General features: G+C 42.2%; 1 protein-coding gene across 1 annotated transcript in view; it reads left to right on the plus strand.

The window, feature by feature from the left end:
* The window catches only part of muc5.7 (mucin5.7), a gene marked incomplete at its 3' end in the record, with an annotated part of 92472 nt that overhangs the window by 55630 nt on the left and 13943 nt on the right, over positions 1 to 22899 (plus strand). The window contains exons 9-14 of the mRNA XM_087980179.1: positions 12795 to 12969; positions 13068 to 13165; positions 13760 to 13934; positions 14041 to 14138; positions 19880 to 20054; positions 20162 to 20259. Of these exons, the coding sequence (XP_087836305.1) occupies positions 12795 to 12969; positions 13068 to 13165; positions 13760 to 13934; positions 14041 to 14138; positions 19880 to 20054; positions 20162 to 20259 (819 nt within the window). The remainder of the gene's footprint in view (positions 1 to 12794; positions 12970 to 13067; positions 13166 to 13759; positions 13935 to 14040; positions 14139 to 19879; positions 20055 to 20161; positions 20260 to 22899) is intronic.

Here is a 22899-nt window from a genome sequence, read left to right on the forward strand (position 1 = left end):
GTATGGATTTCAGTAAGGCGTTTGACAAGGTTCCCCATGGAAGACTGGTTAGCAAGGTTAGATCTCACGAAATACAGGGAGAACTAGCCATTTAGATACAGAACTGGCTTGAAGCTAGAAAACAGAGGGTGGTGGTAGAGGGTTACGTTTCAGACTGGAGGCCTGTGACCAGTGGCATGCCACAAGTATCGGTGCTGAGTCCACTGCTTTTCATTGTTTATATAAAAGATTTGGATGTGAACATAGGAGGTATAGTTGGTACATTTGCAGATGACAGCGAAGAAGATTACCTCAGAGTACAATGGGATCTTGATCAGATGAGCAAGTGGGCCGAGGACTGGCAGATGGAGGTTAATTTAGATAAATGTGAGTTGTTGCATTTTGGAAAGACAAATCAGAGCAAGACCTATACTCTGAATGGTAAGGTCCTGGGGGATATTGCTGAAACAAATACCTTGGTGTACAGGTTTATAGCTCCTTTAAATTAGAGTCGCAAGTAGATAGGTTAGTGAAGAAGTTTGATATGCTTTCCTTTTTTGGTGAGAGCATTGAGTATAGGAGTTGGGAGGTCATGTTGTGGCTATACAGGAAGTTGATAAGGAAGTTTAAGGTGAAGGAACCCTTAGGAGGCAGGGATTATAATATAATTGAATTTACTCTACAATTTGAGAAGGAGAAGATAGAATCAGAAGCATAACGGTGGGTCACCGTCCATTTTAATTCCCTTTCCCAGTCCCTTTCTGACATGACCATCCTTGGCTTCCTCCATTGCCCCAGCTGATCAGGTGATAAACTGGAGAAACAACACTCCATCTCCCTTGATAAGGGAGCTTAAGATGAAGGAACCCTTAGGAGGCAGTGATCATAATATAATCGAATTTACTCTGCAATTTGAGAAGGAGAAGATAGAATCAGAAATAACGGTATTTCAGCTGAATAAAGGCCAGTCTTTGCGGAAGACAGAGACGGGTGGGGAAAGAAAGATGTTCTTGGTGGTGGAATTTAATTGGAGTTGGTGGAAGTGTTTAACGATGATGCATTGGACGTGGAGACTGCTGGGGTAGTAGGTAGGGGAGAAGGTGAGCCCTATATTGCATTTGGAGCGGGTTTAGAGCAGTGGAGGAGGGAATAGAGGAGGTGCAGTGGAGGGCTGTCTTGAAGCCAGGTGGAAAAGCATGTTGTTCAAAATAGATGGACAAAATGGGATAGTGGAGATGTTAGTGATGATCTTTCAGGAAATACTAGAATTAGGGAGCATCCCAGAGGACTGGAAAATTGCTAATGTGCCACCCCTGTTTAAAAAGGGATAGGGCAAAAGACAGAAATTACAGACCAGTTAGGCTAACCTTGGTCCGTGGGTAAGATCCTATTTTAAAGGATGAGATTGCTGAATACTTGGGGACACAACCTTAAAGGAAAGAGCTTTTAGAATGGAGTTAAGGAGAAACCTCTTCAGATAGAAAGTGATAAATCTAAGGAATTCATTGCCACAGAAGCTTATGGAGGCCAGATCATTTAAGATAGAGATCTTGAGTGTCAAAAGCATCAAGGGGATCAAGCGTTACAAAGTGAAAGCGGGAGAATGAGATTGAGAAACTTATCAGCCATGATTGAATGGTGGAGCAGACTTGATGGGCTGAATGGTCTTATGGTTTCATTGTCTAAGAGCAGTTGGACAGATAAAGGAGTGGATAAAGCTCTGGCTAGGAGAGTAACTAGTTATTAAAGGAGACTGTTAGCGGCTAACAATAGGTAACCATGACGTGGAGGTGCCAGTTGTGCATTGGGTGGACAAAGTCAGAAGTCACATGATACCAGGTTAAGTCCAACAGATTTATTTGAAATCACAAGCTTTCAGAGTTTGGCCCTTTGTCACTTGAAATGAGAGACAAGCACACAGACACAGAATTTATAGGCAGAGAGATGAAAGACAGAGAGCTCAAAAGATCATGCAAATGGTGTGAGTGGTCTGTCGAATAATAAGTCCAAGTTTGAATTGCAATATTTTCATGCACAAGTTCGAGCAAGACTTCTTCACTGTGCAGGATATCTGACCAATGCTATACACCAGATGCATTGACGGCAATTTCTTCCTTTGGTCTCATGGTAAGGAATCACTGAAATGTCTACTAGTGATTTCAACAAGTTTCATCCCACCATCAGACTTACCGTGGGCTACTGTTCAAAATTAGTCTTATTCTTGGACACGTGCATCTCCATCAAGGACGGACACCTCAGTACCTCACTCTACCACAAGCACACGAATAACCTCATGCTGCTGCACTTCTCGAGCTTCTACCCTAAATATCTTAGAGAATCGATTCCCTACATTCAAACCCTGCATATAAACAGTATCTGCTTGGATGAAGAGGAATGCAATGGACACCTAAAGGTTTTGAAGGCTGGTTTCATAAGAACGGGATACGATACTCAACTCATCAATTGCCAGTTCCGTCATGCTACAGTGAAAAACCTCCATAGAAGACAGACACAAGGTAGAACTGATAGAGTACCCTTTGTCATCCAGTACTTCCCCGGAGTGAGAGACTACGCTATGTCTTTCCCAGCCTTCAACCTGTTATCAATGACAAATATCTCACCAAGATCATCTCTACACTCCCACTTCTTACTTTCAAACAACTGCCATAACTGAAACAAACTATAGTTCGTTGCAAACAATCCAGCCTTCAGCACCGACCACAACACCACACAATCCTGCCATGGCAACCTCTGTAAAACATATTGGATCATCGACATGAATACTACCATCACACGTGTGAACCCCACCCACCACCACCACATACATGACAGATACTCATGTGAAGGGCTTTTGCCCAAAGCATTGACTCTCCTGCTCCTCGGATGCTGCCTGGCCTGCTGTGCTTTTCCAGCACCACATTTTTGACCCAGATACTCATGTGACTCAGTCAATGTTGTCCATCTCATACACTGCAGGCAAAGATATGTCAAGGCATGGTCTATTGGGGCGACAATGCAGATGTTATAACGGATGAATGGGCACCAAGCAACAATCGCTAGACGGGAATGTTCCCTCCCAGTCGGGGAACACTTTAGAGGACAAGCATATTAAAAGAACAAAGAACAAACAAAATTTACAGCCCAGGAACAGGCCCTTCAGCCCTCCAAGTCTGAGCTGCTCCAAATGTACTGTCTAAACCTGTCGCTCAATTACGAAGCATCTGTAACACTCTGCTCCCCACCTACTCATGTATCTGTCCAGATACATCTTAAATTAATCTACTGTGCCTGCCTTTACCACCTCTGCTGGCAGCGCATTCCAGGCACCCACCACCCTCTGTGTGAAGTACTTGCCGCGTGTATCCCCCTTAAACTTTCCACCTCTCACCTTGAAAGCGTGACCTCTCGATATTGAATCCTTCACCCTGGGAAAAAGCTTGTCTTTATCCACCCTGTCTATATCCTTCATGATTTTGTAAACCTCAATCAGGTCCCCCCTCAATCTCCTTTTTTCTAATGAAAATAAACCTAACCGACTCAACCTCTCTTCATAAGCCTCCAGTCTTCGGGTGAGCATCCTCTAAAGCTACCTTCATGATACACAATCACGCAGAATTGCTGAGCAGAAACCGATAGCCAAGTTCCATACTGATGAAGACAGCCTCAACTGTGACTTTGGGTTCATTTCGCGCTCCATGTGACCCCACCACACTTATGTATCTATAAAGTCATCCTTACTGTCTCTGTTTTGACACATCACCTTGATAAATTATTATGATATCTCTACCTTTAATCATTTTTACAGTTTTGGATTCCTTTGTACTATGGTTAGACCATCAGCATGCAACTCCTATACCTATCATGTTCTTTCAGTTATTTGGTTTGCCTCCAGCACCACTTTATTTTTAATGTTTTTGTAATTATCTCGCTGCCTCATTTCATTGGATTGTAGGTCATACGTTCTCTTATTATTCAGCTGTTGACACATTACTCACACTATCCAACACTTTTGATCACTTGCAAAGACTTATTGCTCGACACTCTACTCACACCGCTTGTATGATCTTTTGATCTCTGTGCCTTGGTCTCTGCCCATAAATTCTGTGTCTGTGTGCTTCTCTCTCACTTCATCTGAGGAAGTGGCTATGCTCCAAAAGTTTACGATTTCAAATAAACCTATTGGACAAAACCTGGTGTTGTGCGACTTCTGACTTTGTTCACCCCAGTCAACACTGGCTACCTATTGTTAGCCACTAACAGTCGCTATTAACAGCAAGTCACCCTCCTCACCAGATTGTTATCCATGCCTTTGTCTGTCAAACAAATCCCCAACTTTGTTTACTCCTTACTCCCTCCCTGCATCCTAACGTCTGCATATAAACTGACATGTTCCTAGCTCCCATCAGTTCTGAGGAAGAGTCATCCGACCCAAAATGTTAACTCTGATTTCTTTTCACAGATCCTGATAGACCTGCTGAGCTTTTCCAGCAACCTCTGGTTTTGTCGCATCTATATCCCCCTCTGCATGTGGCACATGACTTTGATAATTTATTTATAAATTTGTCAAAGGTCCATTTACTGTTTTTCTTTGTGCCTAAACACTCTCCTTTGCGTAATGATCTAGGTTATTTTATGCATGTACCAAACAATTATTTACATAATGTTTTATCTCCGTATCTATATTGGACTACCAACACAGCTTTAAATTTGCTCAGTGGTTGATTCAATTCCTTGGTGCCACTGATATGGTATTGGTATATTATCTGATTGAGATCTTGTATGGGTCCCATGTACCAAGCATCCTCAATTTATATCTTAGCTTTCTATTTGTTGCATGAGGCTCTCCATCTCCGATTTGTTCTAAATCATCATCCATAGTAAGACCTTAAGACATTTGACCTTGTAAAGGTCCTTAACCTCAGAATGATTAACAGTGCCTGTGTGTACTTGCTCACCTCTTGAAGGTTGCCATGGTTCTCCTTCTCGGGCAACTAACTTTGCCACTTCATCTGTTCGTAAATTCCAGCAGGGGAAGATTTATGGTGTGTTTTTACTTTAATTATACCATAATTCTGCCTTTAGAAGATGTGTTTTAAGAGGAGCACAGGTGATTCAAAGTCTCCTGCAAAGAGGACTGCCAAGATGGTCAAGTCTTTTTCCAACAAACTCCAGAGCAAAAGGCTGAAGCCTTGACCAGTGCTTGTTTTAGTTTCAAAATGGTAGCCAAATAGGCATTTTTTTTTCCCAACAGATCTGGCAGTGGGAATGCTTTGGCAGTGAAATTATCAAATTGATTCTGGCAATATCCCACTAATTCAAAAATGGATCGGAGGCATTTTACATCATGGGGAGGAGTAATTTTTTTTCAATACTTTTTTTTCTCAAGTTCTTACTTACTGCAGTTCCTTAATACCAAACTTGGGATTTCACAACTGGGGGGCTGTCTTAGAGTTAACTTTAGGACTCAAAAAGACATGAGGAGGGCTAACAACTCACTGAGGAGCTAGAAATGATCTCCCCCAGCGTTTGTTTCAAGGGAATAAAAGTCAATATATTGAATCAGACCCTAAGGCTGTGAAAAAAAACATCAAACCTCTGCACTAATCTCTGATAGAAAATCGAAGGAGAGTTCTAAAATCTTTGAGGTAAATGGGTATATTCTTGGTCTTGAAATGTAAAATCAAATCTTGACACTCCTAAAATCTGTTACTAATATCTAAGGTGGTAAAATACTAGAACTTTGGACCCTGCTTCTTCTTAGTCTTAGGACTAGTTGCTGCCATCGACTTGGTTAATTAATGGTTTTATTTAAGAGCAACAAAAACAGAAATTGCTAGAAAAGCTTAGCAGTTCTGTCAACATATGTGGACTGAAATCAGAGTTAACATTTCGGGTCGAGCGACCCTTCCTCAGAACTGTTCTCAAGAACAGTGGGCGGCACGGTGACACAGTGGTTAGCACTGCTGCCTCACAGCGCCAGAGACCCGGGTTCAATTCCCACCTCGGGCGACTGACTGTGTGGAGTTTGCACATTCTCCCTGTGTCTGTGTGGGTTTCCTCCGGGTGCTCCGGTTTCCTCCCACTGACCAAAAATGTGCAGGTCAGGTGAATTGGCCATGCTAAATTGCCCGTAGTGTTAGGTGAAGGAGTAAATGTAGGGGAATGGGTGGGTTGTGCTTCAGCAGGTCGGTGTGGTCTTAAACTACTGGACTTGTGCCTCACAACACACTTCACATTCAACAACCAGATATCTGAACAAATCAACGGAACACCCATGGGATCACCAATCTCAGGACTCATAGCAGAGGCAGTTATGCAAAGGTTAGAACAAACAGTCCTACCACAAATTCAACCCAATATCTGGGTCAGATATGTCGATGACACGTTTGTAATCATTAAAAACACGGAAATAGAAAAAACACACCGGATCATCAACGCCACACTCACAGGAATCCGATTCACGAGAGAATAAGAAAAGGATAGCCACCTCCCATTCCTAGACGCGATGGTACAGAGAACACCAGACGGAGAATTCACTACAAGGGTATACAGAAAAGCCACACACACAGACCAAGTCCTAAACTATGAAAGTAACCACCCCAACACACACAAATGAAGCTGCATCAGGACACTATTCAAAAGGGCCACAATACACTGCAGTACACCAGAACTGCAAAAAGAAGAAGAGGAACACCTATACAAGGTATTCGCCAAAAACGGATACCCGTGCAACTTCATCAACAGATGCCCAAGAGAAAGACCACGGAACGAGGACATACCACAACCAAAAGGACTAGCCACACTACCATACATCAGGAGCATCTCAGAACTGACAGCCAGACTACTGCGACCCCTAGGACTCATAACGGCACACAAACCAACAGCCACGCTCAGACAACAACTCACCAGAACGAAGGACCCGATACCCAACATGAGCAAAACTAATGTAGTGTACAAAATCCCATGCAAGGACTGCACAAAACACTATATTGGACAAACAGGAAGACAGCTAACAATCCGCATACATGAACATCAACTAGCCACGAAACGACACGACCAGCTATCCTTAGTAGCCACACACGCAGACAACAAGCAACATGAATTCGACTGGGACAACACTACTATCATAGGGCAAGCCAGACAGAGAACAGCCAGGGAATTCCTAGAGGCATGGCATTCATTCACAAACTCCATCAACAAACACATCGACCTGGACCCAATATACCAACCACTACAGCGGACAGCTGAAACTGACAACCGGAAGCGGTAGGGACAGACCACAATAAAACCGGAGGAAACATCAAAGAAGCGCTTCGCAGGAGGCTCCCAAGCACTGATGATGTCGCCTAGCCAGGGGACGAAACGTTTGCAACAAAAATTTCTAGCTCGGCGAACAGAACCACAACAGTTAACAGGTGTGTTCTTTGATCAGATTGTTCCTTGTTGTTCAGTTGTCAGTATGCTTCATTGCAGTAGTCCATTCTATGCTGTATGACAATGGCTATTCCCTTGTCTGCTAGTTTGATGACAATGTTGTAATTGGTGTTGAGAGCATTGTGCTTAGGTCACGTTCTGTGCTATCTTGTGAGCATGGCTGATAAATTTGGTGTAAGTGCATCTCCTGATGGCTTGAGCGTACATGTCGAGCATAGGGCAGCAGTCTTCTGGAGAGTCCAATTTGACTTTTCCTTCTTCAGTCACTGCACCATGGATCTCTCTGTCAACTGTTCCAGTTCATTGGTTGTCTCACTGGGCTTGCTACTGACCTCTTGGGGTTTGTGGAAGCAGTCCCAGCGCCTCATTCGGTTGATGAATTCCTCAGCTTCTACCTCTGCAAGACGTGTCAGATCATCGACATGGATACTGCCATCACATGCCAGAAGACCGTCCACACGCACATGACAGATACTTGTGATAAATCGTTATGATCTCTCCACCTTAATTCGTTTGTACAGTTTTGGATTACCTATGACTTTGAGTAGACTCTTAGCATGTGACTCTTATACTTATCATGTTATTTCACTCAAAAACTGAAAGAACTGTGCTTGCTGTAAATCAGGAGCAGGGGTTGCTCAGCAGGTCTGGTGGCATCTGTGGAGAAAAGTCAGAGATAACATTTTGGGTCCAGTGGCCCTTCCTCTGGTTTTTCTTCACAGATGCTGCCAGACCTGCTGAGCTCTTCCAGCAGCCTCTGTTTTTCCTCCATGTCATTCCAATTATTAAGCATCTCCTTATTTTTAATTTTTGTAATTCTCTCTTTGCTTCATTTCATTGGATTATAGGTCATCCCTTCGCTTGTTATTCAGCTGTTGACACTTTACCCAACCAGTCTAACGCTCTTTGACACCTGCAGTTTTATTATTTGACATCCACTTGCACAACTTGTATGATCTGCTGATCTCTTTGCCTATAAATTGTGTATGCTTCTCTTCCACTTCACATGACAAAGGGGAGCTATACTTTGAACGCTTGTGATTTCAAATAAACCTGTCAGTATAATCTGGTGTCATTTGATTTCTGATGCTTGTCCTAGAGAGTAAAGATTTTTCCCCAAAAGACAGTACTTTTGGATTGGGAGAGGACTCTGAGGGAAAGGAAAGAAATAAAGACTTGTAGTGAACTGTAGTTCAACAATAAAACTCAAATCAGAGAACCGCTTCACCTGTATGGTTCAGAATAGATACTTTCTAATCAATCTGTTCAGTGATGTTATAAGACCATAAGACACAGAAGTAATTTTTTAGGCCATTCAGCCCATTGAATGTTTTGCCCTTCAATCATGGCTGATTTCTCCTGCCTTCCCCACGTAACCCTTGGTCCCTTTGCCAATCAAGAACCTACCTGTTGCTGTCTTAAATACACTCAATGACATGGCCTCCACAGTCTTATGTGGCAGTGAGTTCCACTGAATAATGACTTTTTGGCTGAAGAAATTCCTCCTCATCTCAGCTATAAAGTGTTGTCTCTTCATTCTGAGGCTATTCCCTCAGGACCTAGTCTCGCTGACAAGTGGAAAGATCGTTCTCTTTCCACTCTACCCTGGCCTCTCAATATACTGTACGTTTCAATGAGATTGCCCCCCCCCCCCCACCGACCTTTATACTCCTTGGAGTACAGACCCAGAGTCTCAACTGTTTCTTAACAAGCCCCTTATCTCCAGATCATTTTTGTAAACCTCCTCTGGATTCCCTCCAATGCCAACACTACCTTCATTAGATACAGGGCCAAAAACTGTTCACAATATTCCAAATGCGGACTGACCAAAACCTTATATAGCCTCAGCAGTATATTTATGCTCTTATGTTCTAGCCCTTTTGAAATGAATGCTAACATTTCATTTGCCTTCTTAACTGCTACCTGAACCTGCATTTAACCTTAAGAAAATCCTGAACTAGCACTCCCAAGTCACTTTGTGCTTCAGATTTATTAAGCCTTTCCTGCTTTAGAAAATAGTCTTGTGTTTCTATTCTTCCCTAACAAAGTGTACAACCTCACACTTTTCCACATTGTATCCCATCAATCATACCTTCGCCTCCTGCCTGTCTAGGTGCTTATGCAGTCTCCTTGCTTTGTTGATGCCTCCTTTGCCTGTCCCTCCACCCATCTTTGTGTCATCTGGAAATTTAGTGACAATGCCCTCAGTTCCTTCATTCAGATTGTTAATGTATAACATGAATAGCTCTGGTCCTAACATGGACCCAGTGGAGTTCCAATGGTCACCAGCCTCCATCCTGAAAAATACCCCTTCATCCCTACTCTCTGCCTTCTGACAGTCAGGCAATCCTCTGTCAATGCAAGTACCTTGCCCCTAACACCCATGGGCTTTTCTCTTATTTAGCAGCCTCCTTTGAACTTATCAAAGGCCTTCTGGAAATCCAAGTCGATCATGTGTACTGGCTTTCCTTTGTCTAACTTGCTTGTTACCTCCTCAAAAAACTCTTAACAGGTTTGTCAAGCATGACCTTTCCTTGATGAGGTATGCTAACTCGGCCTTTTTTTTAACCATGTCCTTCCAAATACTCCGTAATCTTGTCCTTAATATTGGCCCCTAAAATCTTACCAACAACCAAGGTCAGGATAACCGGCCTATAGTTTCCTGTCTTCTGCTTCCCTCACTTCTTAAAATGGTGTGTTAGATTAGCCATTTTCCAGTCCTCCACATCCTGCCCCAACTGCAGTGATTCCTGAAAGATCGCTATCAGTGTTTTTACAATCTCCTCAGCTGTCTCTTTCAGATGTCTGGGGTATAGTCCATCTAGTCCCGTGATTTATCCACCTTCAGACTTTTCAGCTTCTCCAGCACCACCTTCTTAGTGATGAACACAATGCTGACTTCTGCCTCCTGACTCTCTTGAAGTTCTTGTACGTTGCTGGTGTCTACCCGTGTAAAAACTGATGCAAAATGCCTATTCAGTTCCTCTGCCATTATTTTGTTCCCATTACTGCTTCTCCAGCCTTATTTTTCAGTGATTCAATGCCTCTCTGTTATCTTCGGATGTCTAAAAAAGACTCTTGAAATCCTGTTATATTACTAGCTCATTTACCCTCAAATTTCATCTTGCCCCCACCCCTGCCAACCCAATGCTTTTTTTAGTTACCCTTTGCTGCCTTTTAAAGGCTTGTCATTAATCTTCACCACATAGAAAGTATTTTCGTTTGCTCTTTTTGCTGTCTCTGATTTCGCTTGTCAGTAATGTTTGCCTTATCCCCCTTAGTATGTTTCTTCTTCCTTGGAATGAATTTATGCTATGCCTTCCAAATTACCCCCAGAAACTCCTGTGTTTGCTGCTGCAACATCTTCCCTACTAGGTTCCCCTCCAGTCAACTCTGGCCAGCTACTCCCTCATATCTTTGTAGTTATCTATACTGGAATGTAATACTGTTACATCTGATTTCAACTTTTCTCTCCCAAATGCAATGAGAATTCTATCACATTATGTTCCTTTGCCCCCTTATTGAGGCAAGTCTGCCTCAATACACATTACCAAACCCAGAATTTTCTGCTCCCTAACAAATTGCTCAAAGTAACCATCTCATAGACATTCCACAAATTCCTTTTCTCTTATTATAAATCTCTAGAGTAGATGAGACTTTGACATGGGTCTCCTCAACTCAAGGTAAGAATATTACTACTGCAGCACAGGATCCCCTCCTGTTTCAGTAATAATATCTGCCAAATGAACATATAATGTGGTGTGCCTTTGATCCCTGAATACATCAGATCGAAGAAAAATAAGTGAATGTGAAAAATATTTGAGTTTGTCTCCCAAGGATTGTATACAGAAATTAGAAATGATTCCTATCATTCATAGAGTCTTAGAGTCATAGAGATATACAGCACGGAAACAAGCCCTTTGGTCCAACTTGTTCATGCTGACCAGACATCCTAAATTAATGTAGTCCCATTTGCCAGCACTTGGCCCATTTCCCTCTCAACCCTTCCTATTCATATACTCATCCAGATGCCTTTTAAATGTTGTAATTGTGCCAGCCTCCATCACTTCCTCTGGCAGCTCATTCCATACACACACCACTCTGTGCATGAATAAGTTGCCCCTCAGGTCCCTTTTGAATCTTTCCTCTCTCACCTTAAACCTATGCTGTCTAGTTCTGAACTCCCCTACCTTAGGGAAAACACCTTGTCTATTTACCCTATCCATGCTGTTCATGATTTTATAAACCTCTATAAGTTCACCCCTCAGCCTCCGACACTCCAGGGAAAGCAGTCCCAGCCTATTCAGCCTCCCCCTATAGTTCAAACACTCCAACCCTGGTAACATCCTTGTAAATCCTTTCTGAACCCTTTCAAGTTTCACAACATCCTTCTGATAGGAAGGAAACCAGAATTGCACCCAATATTCCAAAAGTGCCCTAACTAATAGGGCGGCACGGTGGCACAGTGGTTAGCACTGCTGCCTCACAGCGCCAGAGACCTGGGTTCAATTCCCGCCTCAGGCGACTGACTGTGTGGAGTTTGCACGTTCTCCCCGTGTCTGCGTGGGTTTCCTCCGGGTGCTCCGGTTTCCTCCCACAGTCCAAAGATGTGCAGGGTCAGGTGAATTGGCCATACTAAATTGCCCATAGTGTTAGGTAAGGGGTAAATGTAGGGGTGTGGGTGGGTTTCGCTTCGGCGGGTCGGTGTGGACTTGTTGGGCCGAAGGGCCTGTTTCCACACTGTAATCTAATCTAATCTAATCTAATCTAATATCCTGTACAGCATAACATGACCGTTCAACTTCTCTACTCAATGCTCTGACCAAGAAAGGAAAGCATACCAAACGCCGCCTTCACTATCCTACCTACCTGAGATTCTACTTTCAAGGAAATATGAACCTACACTCCAAGGTCTCTTTGTTCAGCAACATTCCTCAGGACCTTACCATTAAGTGTATAAGTCCTGCCCTTATTTGCCTTTCTAAAATGCAGCGCCTGACATTTATCTAAACTCTATCTACCCATTTCTCGATCCATTGGCCCATCTGATCAAGATTCCGTTGTACGTTCAGGTCCTCTTCTTTGCTGTCCACCACAATTTTGGTGTCATCTGTAAACGTACTAACTATACCTCCTATGTTCAAATCCAAATCGTTTATATAAATGACAAAAAGCAGTGTACCCAGCACCGATCCTTGTGGCACAGTTTGCTCTTCTATTAGATTCTCTCACTTGAATTTTATTGTGATTCTATGTAAGTTTGTACTGCTAGGTGATCTTCAGTAGGCAAATGTTAAAGTTATTTTGCTGCATTTAGCATGTCTTATCTTTATATGCATGTTTAGAACTAGCATAAATAACATGTAGTTTGCATGATTCAGGCAATTGCAAAACCCAGTGGTTTGATCGTGATAACCCATCGGTAACTGGTGACTATGAAGATCTTGAGAATCTGCGAAAAGAATATCCCAATCAGATTTGCAGTAACCCGACTGCCTGTGAAGTGGAGACAACAACAGGAGTTCCAGCTTCAAACACCGGCGATAACATCCCTGAGTAAATAATGATCCCTCTTATCGTATTTTGATACCATTAGTTCATTTTGATTGATTTAAACATTATATTAACACATGCCCCTATTCTGTATTAAACAGGTGCAGCATTTCAACTGGATTTGCCTGTGTGAATGCAGAGCAAGAGGATGGGAGCTGCGAAGATTACAGGGTACGATTTACCTGCCCCGCGCCTTTCTGTAAGTATTGGACATTTGTAAGAAGTTGATTTTATTCATTCTTAGCTTCCAATTTGGAATAGAGTTGAACAATCAAAACTGTATTTTGAAATAGTTTAATTTCAGTGTCTGATCAGAATTGAACTATGCTTGTATAATATTGTACAAGGACTTTCATGTTACAGTGTACTGATATATTGAACCACTGCAGGAGGATTAACTTTGAAGGTGCAAATGTCACATTTTGGATGGGAACAAATGGGGTGTCAATCCTTATCCAATATAATCTGCAAATGTCTTTAGCGTTGCTGATGCTAATCCTGGATGTGAAACCCAAAATTCAGTGCCCAAAACAGCATTAACCTCCAGTCAAGGAAGGACACAAAACTCTTTAACAGGAGTCAGGAAAGATTTCTGATACTACAATTTTATCCATTTAAACTAGGTTCTCTGAGCAACCAAAGGTTGAAATCAAGAACAAAATACTTTCATTTTAACTTGGTCTTCAGCAGAGAAAGGACAAATTGTTGGTACTTTTTCTATGTGTTGTCCATTAAATTAAACATGTCTTTAAAACATCCACACCGTTGTTTGTTTGTTTGTTGCATGAATGAGGCAAGTGCAAGACCCAGTGGTTTGACCGTGATAACCCATCAGGCAATGGTGATTCTGAAGATCTTGCCAATCTGCTAAAAGAATTTCCCAAGCAAATCTGCAGTAACCCAATAACCTGCGAAGTGGAGACAGTATCAAGGGTTCCAGCCTCGAGCACTGGAGACAACATTCCTGAGTAAATATTAATTGCTGTTATCCTATTTTGGTGTTGTCACCATTTCAGATAGCATGAATTGTTTTTGAGATTATATTATCACGTCCTGCTATTCTATATTGAACAGGTGCAACGTTTCAACAGGATTTGCCTGTGTGAATGCAGAGCAGAATGATGGGAGCTGTGAAGATTACAGAATAAGATTTACCTGCCCTGAGTCTTTCTGTAAGTAATGAAGAATTGTCAGAAGTTGATTTATTGACTGTTAGATTCTAATTTGTAACAATAGTTGCACATTCACTGATGTTTTTCTTTAAAAATGAAGATGATTTCAGGCCCTTGGTAAATTGTTGAAATATTCAATATTGAGAACCTTGTTAGTAAAAGTGCTCAGCAACTTTGAGCATCTACGTTAGCAAACATTACTTGCAAGGGCAATTGAAGATGCTGCAAAAACTGGTCTTGCCAGCAGTCTGCAAAAATCATGAACATGTAATGAGAGAACAGAAAGGACTCAGTGTTCAGAGTTTCTAATCACAATTCTTTATGGTATTACAAGAGGCATTGGGTTCAAAGAAAGTATCATCCTTTGGGAATGAAATGACACTCACCAGTATCTGATGAACTTTCAAAAGACAAGCTGTCCAAACAGGAGTTATTTCTTTTGAAGTAATAAAGGTGTGGATGTCACTATTTCCAGGTCTTTGGAACCCTTGAGTACATTAGAAATATTGATGTAAACCCACTGGCCCCATGTCTTAATCTGATCAATGCTATGAATATGTATTCTCTCATTCTTATCTGCAAACAAGCTGCCACACTTCATATTATTTATCTGTATTCCCCTTGACAAAAATATCTGCCAACCAGAGGCCATTGTATTGAATGTAAATATTCTTTTCATTTAAATTGATATTGATAAGCACAAGACAAAAAGCTTTAACAAAATATATCTTCTTTTCTGAGCACGTACTATACCAGAAAACACCTTTTCTTTGGTTATATTACTGTCAAAACTTTTATTTATGTCAATACAAAATGTTCCACGAGGAAAAATGGATTGCAACATGACTCTGAACATTGTCATTTACTGGGATCAGACATTTTTCTTTTATTATTCATTCAAGAATATGTGGGTGCCATTAGCTGGGCTAGCATTTATCGTCCAACCGTAATAACCCTGGAGAAAGTAGTGGTGCGCTGTCATCTTAAACCATGATGTGGAGGTGCCGGTATTGGACCGGAGTGGACTAAGTCAGAAGTTATGTGACACCAGGTTTATTTGAAATCACAAGCTTTTGGAGCACTGCTCCTTCGTCAGATGAAGTGAAGGGAAGTGTACCCGGTGTCATGTGACTTCTGACTTGAACCATTGCAGTCCTTGAGTTGGCTGAGTACATAGAACATAGAAAGGTACTGCACAGAACAGGCCCTTTGGCCCACAATGTTGTGCCGAGGTTTAATCCTAATGTAAAACATAATAACTTAAACTATGCACCCTCAACTCACTGCTATCCATGTGCATGTCCAGCGTCGCTTAAATGTCCCCAATGACTCTGCTTCCACTACCACAGCTGGCAACGCATTCCATGCATTCACAACTCTGCGTAAAGAACCTACCTCTGACGTCTCCTTTATACCTTCCTCCTAATATCTTCAAACTATGACTCCTCGTACCAGTCAGTCCTGCCCTGGGGAAAAGTCTCTGGCTATTGACTTGATCTATTCCACTCATTATCTTGATTTGGAGATGCCGGTGTTGGATTGGGGTGTACAAAGTTAAAATTTTTGCTATAAATTCTGTGTTGCGATCGAGCCCTCCACAATCACCTGATGAAGGAGCGTCGCTTCGAAAGCTAGTGTACTTCCGATTAAACCTGTTGGACTATAACCTGGTGTTGTGTGATTTTTAACTCATTTTCTTGTATACTTCGATCAGGTATCCTCTCTTCCTCCTTCTCTCCAGAGAGAAAAGTCCGAGCTTATTCAACCTTTCTTCATAAGGCAAGTCCTCCAGTCCAGGCAGCATCCTGGAAAACCTTTACACCCTCTCAAAAGCCTCTGTGTCTTTCCTATAGTAGGGCAGCCAGAACTGAACACAATATTCCAAGTGTGGTCTCACCAGGGACTTGTAGAGCTGTAGCAAAACTCACAGCTCTTAAACTCGAAGCTGGAAGAAGCAAAGGCAAGCTCTGTATAGGGAGATTAAAGGAGAATAAAGTGAAATATTGTACAGAATTTTGTGCAACTCTCAAGAGCAGGCAATAAGGTGGGCCAGTCTATCAATTATGTGGCACAATGGTTGAAATTGAATTGGCGCAGATGGCAAGTGTTGGGAACCACCATTTAATATATTTGCACATCATCTATGCTGATTTGAGGGCAACCTTACCAAAATGAAGAGTACTGTTTAAATTTAAGTAGACAGCAAAAGCGAAATACGTGACTTCAGATTCATGACTGGTTGAAGGTTATGTGCAGCAAGTGAGATTGTCTCCCTGGTGAAATTTGAGTGAATAAAAGTTCCTTCTTCTTCAATGGGGAGTTTTGCTCAATTACTGGAGAGGGGATATTGATGATTTGCTGTGCATATTTCAGTTTCATCGACTCTTTAATGTGATGACTCCTTTACATTAGTACACAAAATGTATGGACTACATTCTCTTCAGATATGCTGCTAGACAGGCTGTGTTTCTCCAGCATTTTCTTTTTTTATATATCGGATTTCCACCATGCATTTTATTTTTGATTTAGATTAGGAAATTGCATTGCAGCTTCCATTTTAGGAATTTGGGTTTTTCTGGCTGAGCCAACATTTATTTCCCATCTCTCATTGTCTTGAAAAAGTGGTTGTTAGCTGCCTTCTGGAATTACTGCAGAGCTTGGAGTGCAGGGACATCCACAGCACAATTAGGGAATGAGTTCCCAGATTTGAACCAGCAACAGCAAAGGAATGGCTGTATAGTTTCAAGTAAGGATGGTGACTGACCTGTCATTTTAATTTTCCACCTCAGTTTGACCTCTCTGATCTTTGCCTTCACTGATTCAGTGAAGCTCAACAATTGCTTGAAGAATAGCAGCCATTTCCTGGCCTTCAGAGTTAGTGAGTTCAACCATTTCCAATTCCAACCCATGTGACCATGCTTTTTGAGCATTTACTTTTGAATATTGGTAGTTATTCAGTTTTGGCATTTACAATTTCTCTGGACACACATCTTTGTGTTTCTAGTTCCATTCCTGTTTCCCATTTGCCCTGCATATCATCCCTGACTTTGTCATTTCTATACACTTGGACGGTAGTCTCTGGTTGCCTGTGGTGAAACAGAAGGTCTACAGCACTTGCACTCAGAGGCAGGAACGACTGGTCATACATCATCATGTGGTGACCAACTAATTAAGAATTCATGTATAAGGAGCTCAGCAAAGCATGTGGCAAGGGCATACAGGATGTTGATACCCTTGTGAATACCTCACATGAATGTTGTCTGGAAAAAAAGTGTTTTTATAAGTGACTTCAGCAGGTCCTTGATTGAGGTTGAGAACTTACACAGTCATAGTGTCATATAGCGTGGAAATATATCTTTCAGCCCAACTAGTCCACACTGACCATGTTCCTAAACTAAACTGGTCTCTCTACTTGCATTAGGCCCATTTTCCTCCCAAACCTTTTTGATTAGAGTCATAGAGTCATAGAGATGTACATCATGGAAACAGACCCTTCGATCCAACCTGTCCATGCCGACCAGATATCCCAACCCAATCTAGTCCCACCTGCCAGCACCCGGCCCATATCCCTCCAAACCCTTCCTATTCATGTACCCATCCAGATGCCTTTTAAATGTTGCAATTGTACCAGCCTCCACCACTTCTTCTGGCAGCTCATTCCATAAATGTACCACTCTCTGCGTGAAAACGTTGCCCCTTAGGTCTCTTTCATATCTTTCACCTCTCACCCTAAACTTATGCCCTCTAGTTCTGGACTCCCCGACCCCAGCAAAAAGACGTTGTCTATTTATCCTATACATGCCCCTCATAATTTTGTAAACCTCTATAAGGTCACCCCTTAGCCTCAGACGCTCCAGGGAAAACAGCCCCAGCCTGTTCAGCCTCTCCCTATAGCTCAAATCCTCCAACCCTGGTAGCATCCTTGTAAATCTTTTCTGAACCCTTCCAAGTTTCATAACATCTTTCCAATAGGAAGGAGACCAGAATTGCATGCAATATTCCAACAGTGGCCTAACCAATGTCCTGTACAGCCGCAACATGACCTCCCAACTCCTGTACTCAATACTCTGACCAATAAAGGAAAGCATACCAAACACCTTCTTCACTATCCTATCTACCTGCAACTCCACTTTCAAGGAGCTATGAACCTGCACTCCAAGGTCTCCTGGTTCAGGAATACTCCCTAGGACCTTACCATTAAGTGTATAAGTCCTGCTGAGATTTGCTTTCCCAAAATGCAGCACCTCGCATTTATCTGAATTAAACTCCATCTGCCACTTCTCAGCCCATTGGCCCATCTGGTCCCAATCCTGTTGTAATCTGAGGTCACCCTCTTCACTGTCCACTACACCTCCAATTTTGGTGTCATCTGCAAACTTACTAACTGTACCTCTTATGCTCGCATCCAAATCATTTATGTAAATGACAAAAAGCAGAGGACCCAGCACCGATCTTTGTGGCACTCCACTGGTCACAGGCCTCCAGTCTGAAAAACAACCCTCCACCACCACCCTCTATCTTCTACCTTTGAGCCAGTTCATTATCGAAATGGCTAGTTCTCCCTGTATTCCATGAGATCTAACCTTGCTAGTCAGTTTCCCATGGGGTACCTTGTCAAACACCTTACTGAAGTCCAAATAGATCACATCTTCTGCTCTGCCCTCATCAATCATCTTTGTTACTTCTTCAAAAAACTCAATCAAGTTTGTGAGACATGATTTCCCACGCACAAAGCCATGTTGACGATCCCTAATCAGTCCTTGCCTTTCCAAATACATGTACATCCTGTCCCTCACTGAGGTCATTATTATTGCATGATTATTTTCCCACCACTGAGGTCATTGTTGAACTCATCCAAATAACTTTTAAATGTTGTAACTGCACCTGCATCCGTCACTTCCTCTGGCAGTTCATTCCATATACTGAACACTTTCTGTATAAAAATGTTGGCCCTCGTCCTTTTTAAATCTTTCTCCTCTCACCTTCAGAATATGCCCCATAGTTTTGAACTCCCCCATCTTAGTGAAAAGACTTTTGTTCATCACCTTATCTATGCCCCTCAGGACTTTATAAGGGTGACACGATAGTTCATCAGTTAGCACTGCTGCCTCACAGTGCAAGGAACCCAGGTTTAATTTCAGCCTTGGGCAACTGTGTGTGTGAAGTTTGCACATTCTTCTGTTGTCTGAATGGGATTCCTCCAGGTGCTCCCCCACTCCAAAGATGTGCAAGTGGGGTAGATTGGCCCGGCTAAATTGCCTATAGTGTCCAACCATGTAGACAATTGGTTTCGTCATGGAAAATGCAGGGTTATAGGGTTAGGTCTAGATGGAATGCTCATTTGGGCATTGGTGTGGACATGATGGACCGAAAGGCCTGTTTTCACACAGAGGGATTCTCTGATAAGCCTATAAGCTCATCCCTTAACCTCCTATGTTCCGGTGGAAAACAATCTCAGCCCATCCAGCCTATTTTTATACATCAAACCTTCAATTCCTGGCAATATCCCAGTAAATCTTTACTGAACCCTCTCCAATTTAATAATACAATATAATATCATGATAGTACATGATTATACATAAAATGGTCAGATATGGGACTGAGAATGACAACCTCCTTGAAAGAACCAGTACAAGCACTACAGGCTAAATGACATTTTCCAGCACTGGATGTTTCTGTAATTCTATAAGATTTATTTTCAGAACATTTTCAGTGTCGATTTTGTTTATTCGTTTAATCAGGCAACTGCAAAACCCGTTGGTTTGACTACGATAACCCATCTGGAAATGGTGATTATGAAGATCTTGTGAATCTCCGAAAACTATATCCTGGGCAGATCTGCAGAAATCCAATAACCTGTACAGTGGAGACAACATCAGGAATTCTAGCCTCAAGCACTGGAGACAGCATCCCTCAGTAAACACTGATCCGTATCATTGTAATCTGTTACTTTCTCTCAAAAAGTATGAATAGTTTTTTTAAAAATTGCATGATTATTTTCCCCCTCACTCTGCACTAAACAGATGCAGCACATCTACAGGCTTTATCTGTGTGAATGCTGAACAAAATGATGGAAGCTGTGAAGATTATAGAATACAATTTACCTGCCCACCATCTTTTTGTAAGTGTTTGAATTTTTATTTTGAAGTATTGGTTTACACTAATATCCATTTTTGAAAGACTCCTTACAAGTTCACTATTCCATTTTTGGTGTACACTGAAAGGTATATAAACAAATGCTTAGCCTTTGGTAACCCATTTTGGAAAGGATATCAATGCTTTGAAAGTGACAGAAATTGAGCAAAAGGTACCCAGGATGAGTAAAATACTAAACGTCGCACATGCACTCAGAACACTGATGATTAGACAAGTGGGTGGCACGGTGGCACAGTGGTTAGCACTGCTGCCTCACAGCGCCAGAGACCCGGGTTCAAGTCCCGACTCAGGCGACTGACTGTGTGGAGTTTGCACGTTCTCCCCGTGTCTGCGTGGGTTTCCTCCGGGTGCTCCGGTTTCCTCCCACAGTCCAAAGATGTGCAGGTCAGGTGAATTGGCCATGCTAAATTGTCCATAGTGTTATTTAAGAGATAAATGTAGGGGTATGGGTGGGTTGCGCTTCGGCGGGGCGGTGTGGACTTGTTGGGCCGAAGGGCCTGTTTCCACACTGTAAGTAATCTAATCTAATCTTTATTGGATCTTCAAAATCAGAAAGCATTTTGATAGTTATAAGGGAAAATGATTTCAAGCTGCTGGAGGGAATAAATATTTTAGGTAATTGGCAAAAATAATCTGTGGCGAGACAAAGAAAATCTCTTTCTCTCACACCCAGTTATTGTGATCTGAATAGTGTTTTCCTGAAAGGATTATAAGAATAAGGCAGGAAGATGAAGTGAAGGATTATTAAATCAGCTGTGTTCTCATTAAATGGTGGAGCAGAATCAAAAGGGCCAAATGGCACAGGGAATCACTGACATTGACATCCTTCTCCCACACGGTCATGAGGGCATTATGTGCTGATCACTGCCAGACCACTGGACTTGTGGTCAAAAGTGTTCTTTGCATATGGTTCCATGAGATACAGGTGATAGGAAACAGTCCAACTATTTAGAGTGTTCTGCAGGCAGATCCATCATTCCAAATACAGGGGATGGGTAGAACCTTAGTGTTTGTATATTGCGAGTCTGTGTGCATCTTGATGCAGCCATGCACAAAGGTGGGCATCAGGATGAGGATGGATTATATCCTTCCTCCCTTATCTAGAGTTTTATACATGGTATCCATGCAGGCACGGTCCATCTTTAATCTCCAGATAAAATAGAAGATTGCTCAGGTAACTGTTGTGGCACAGGCTCAGGGAATAGGCCAGACCTGCACCACATGCTAAGACACCACAAGTACCTCATTTGATAACCAGACTTTTTCCCATTTGCTCAGTTTCTGCCTCACCTGGCAATACACTTCTCCCAAGTTTGAGCTCACACCCCTTGCCCTCCAAACCATATACCCAGCGGCTTCAGGTAATCTGGCCGCCACATTTTGATTTTGATTTGATTTATTATTGTCACATTTACTAATTCCAGTGACAAGCTCTGTTTTGCATGATTATAATGTACAAAGATCATAGGGTGATTGAACAAAGTGAGGAATACAAGTCACGTTTGCAAAGAAGGTGCACAAAAAGCAAGATCAACAATAGATTTGAAATTTGAAAGGTCTATTCAGAAGTCTGATAACAGCAGGGACGAAGCTGTTCTTGAATCTGTTGACATGTGTGTTTAAGGTTTTGTCTCTTCTGCCTGATGGAAGAGGATGAGAGAGCTAATAGCCGAGGTGGGAGGGATCTTTGATGATATTGGCTGCCTTTCTGTGGCAGCAAGAAGTATAGATGGAGTCAATAGACAAAAGGTTCGCTTGCATGATGATTTGGACTGTGGGCTGTGTTCACAACTTTCTGTACTTTCTGTGGTCCTGGGCAGAGCAGTTGCCCTACCAAGCATGAAATGAAGGGGATAAAGGATCAGTCTACGCAGTTCCCAAAGAACAAGGACTCGCACTTGCCTCCGTGTACCTTGTCCCCCAAAGCTAGTCTGAACTGGTCACAGATGCTCATGAGTCTGCGCATCATGGTAAATCTGAGCAAAAAAATGGCAAAGTCATTCATGAGGGGAAGCTTTGACCTGCGGACTTGCACTGCCTGGAATATTAACCTCTCTCAGCCTCGCATTCTTCCTGATGGACTTGGCAAAAGGCTCAGTGCTCACCCCTTATGTGGGTATGCTATATCCAGTCAAAGGTCTTACATAGAACATAGAAAAATACAGCGCAGTACAGGCCCTTTGTTGTTTTCTCCTGGTCCAGGCTGATGAGACAGTGTCCACCCTGACCCCGTCCCAAATGGCGTACCCTGTAACCTTAGACTGATTCTCTGCACATGGTGAATATCCTATCTAGTCCTGTTAGAATTTTAAAAGTTTCTTCAAGATACTTCCTCATTCTTTTAGTGAATAATGTCCTATCAGTCTCTCTTCACAGGTCAGTTCTACCATCTCAGACCAGTTGCAGGTAATATTTAACCTTGAAAAGTGCAAGGTGTTGCACTTGGGGAGAAACAACAAGTTGAGGGAGTATTTTATGAATGGTGGAATACTGAGTACCTTAAAGGGATAGAGGGACCTTCAGGTAAATATTCATGAATTCCTGAAGTCAGCAGAACATGTGAATAGGATAGTTAAGAAAGCATATGGGACATTTGTTTTCAACA

The sequence above is a fragment of the Chiloscyllium plagiosum genome, unplaced genomic scaffold (assembly GCF_037043375.1).
Source record: "Chiloscyllium plagiosum isolate Xiang-an unplaced genomic scaffold, Cpla_swu_hap1 HiC_scaffold_37, whole genome shotgun sequence".
NCBI lineage: Eukaryota > Metazoa > Chordata > Chondrichthyes > Orectolobiformes > Hemiscylliidae > Chiloscyllium > Chiloscyllium plagiosum.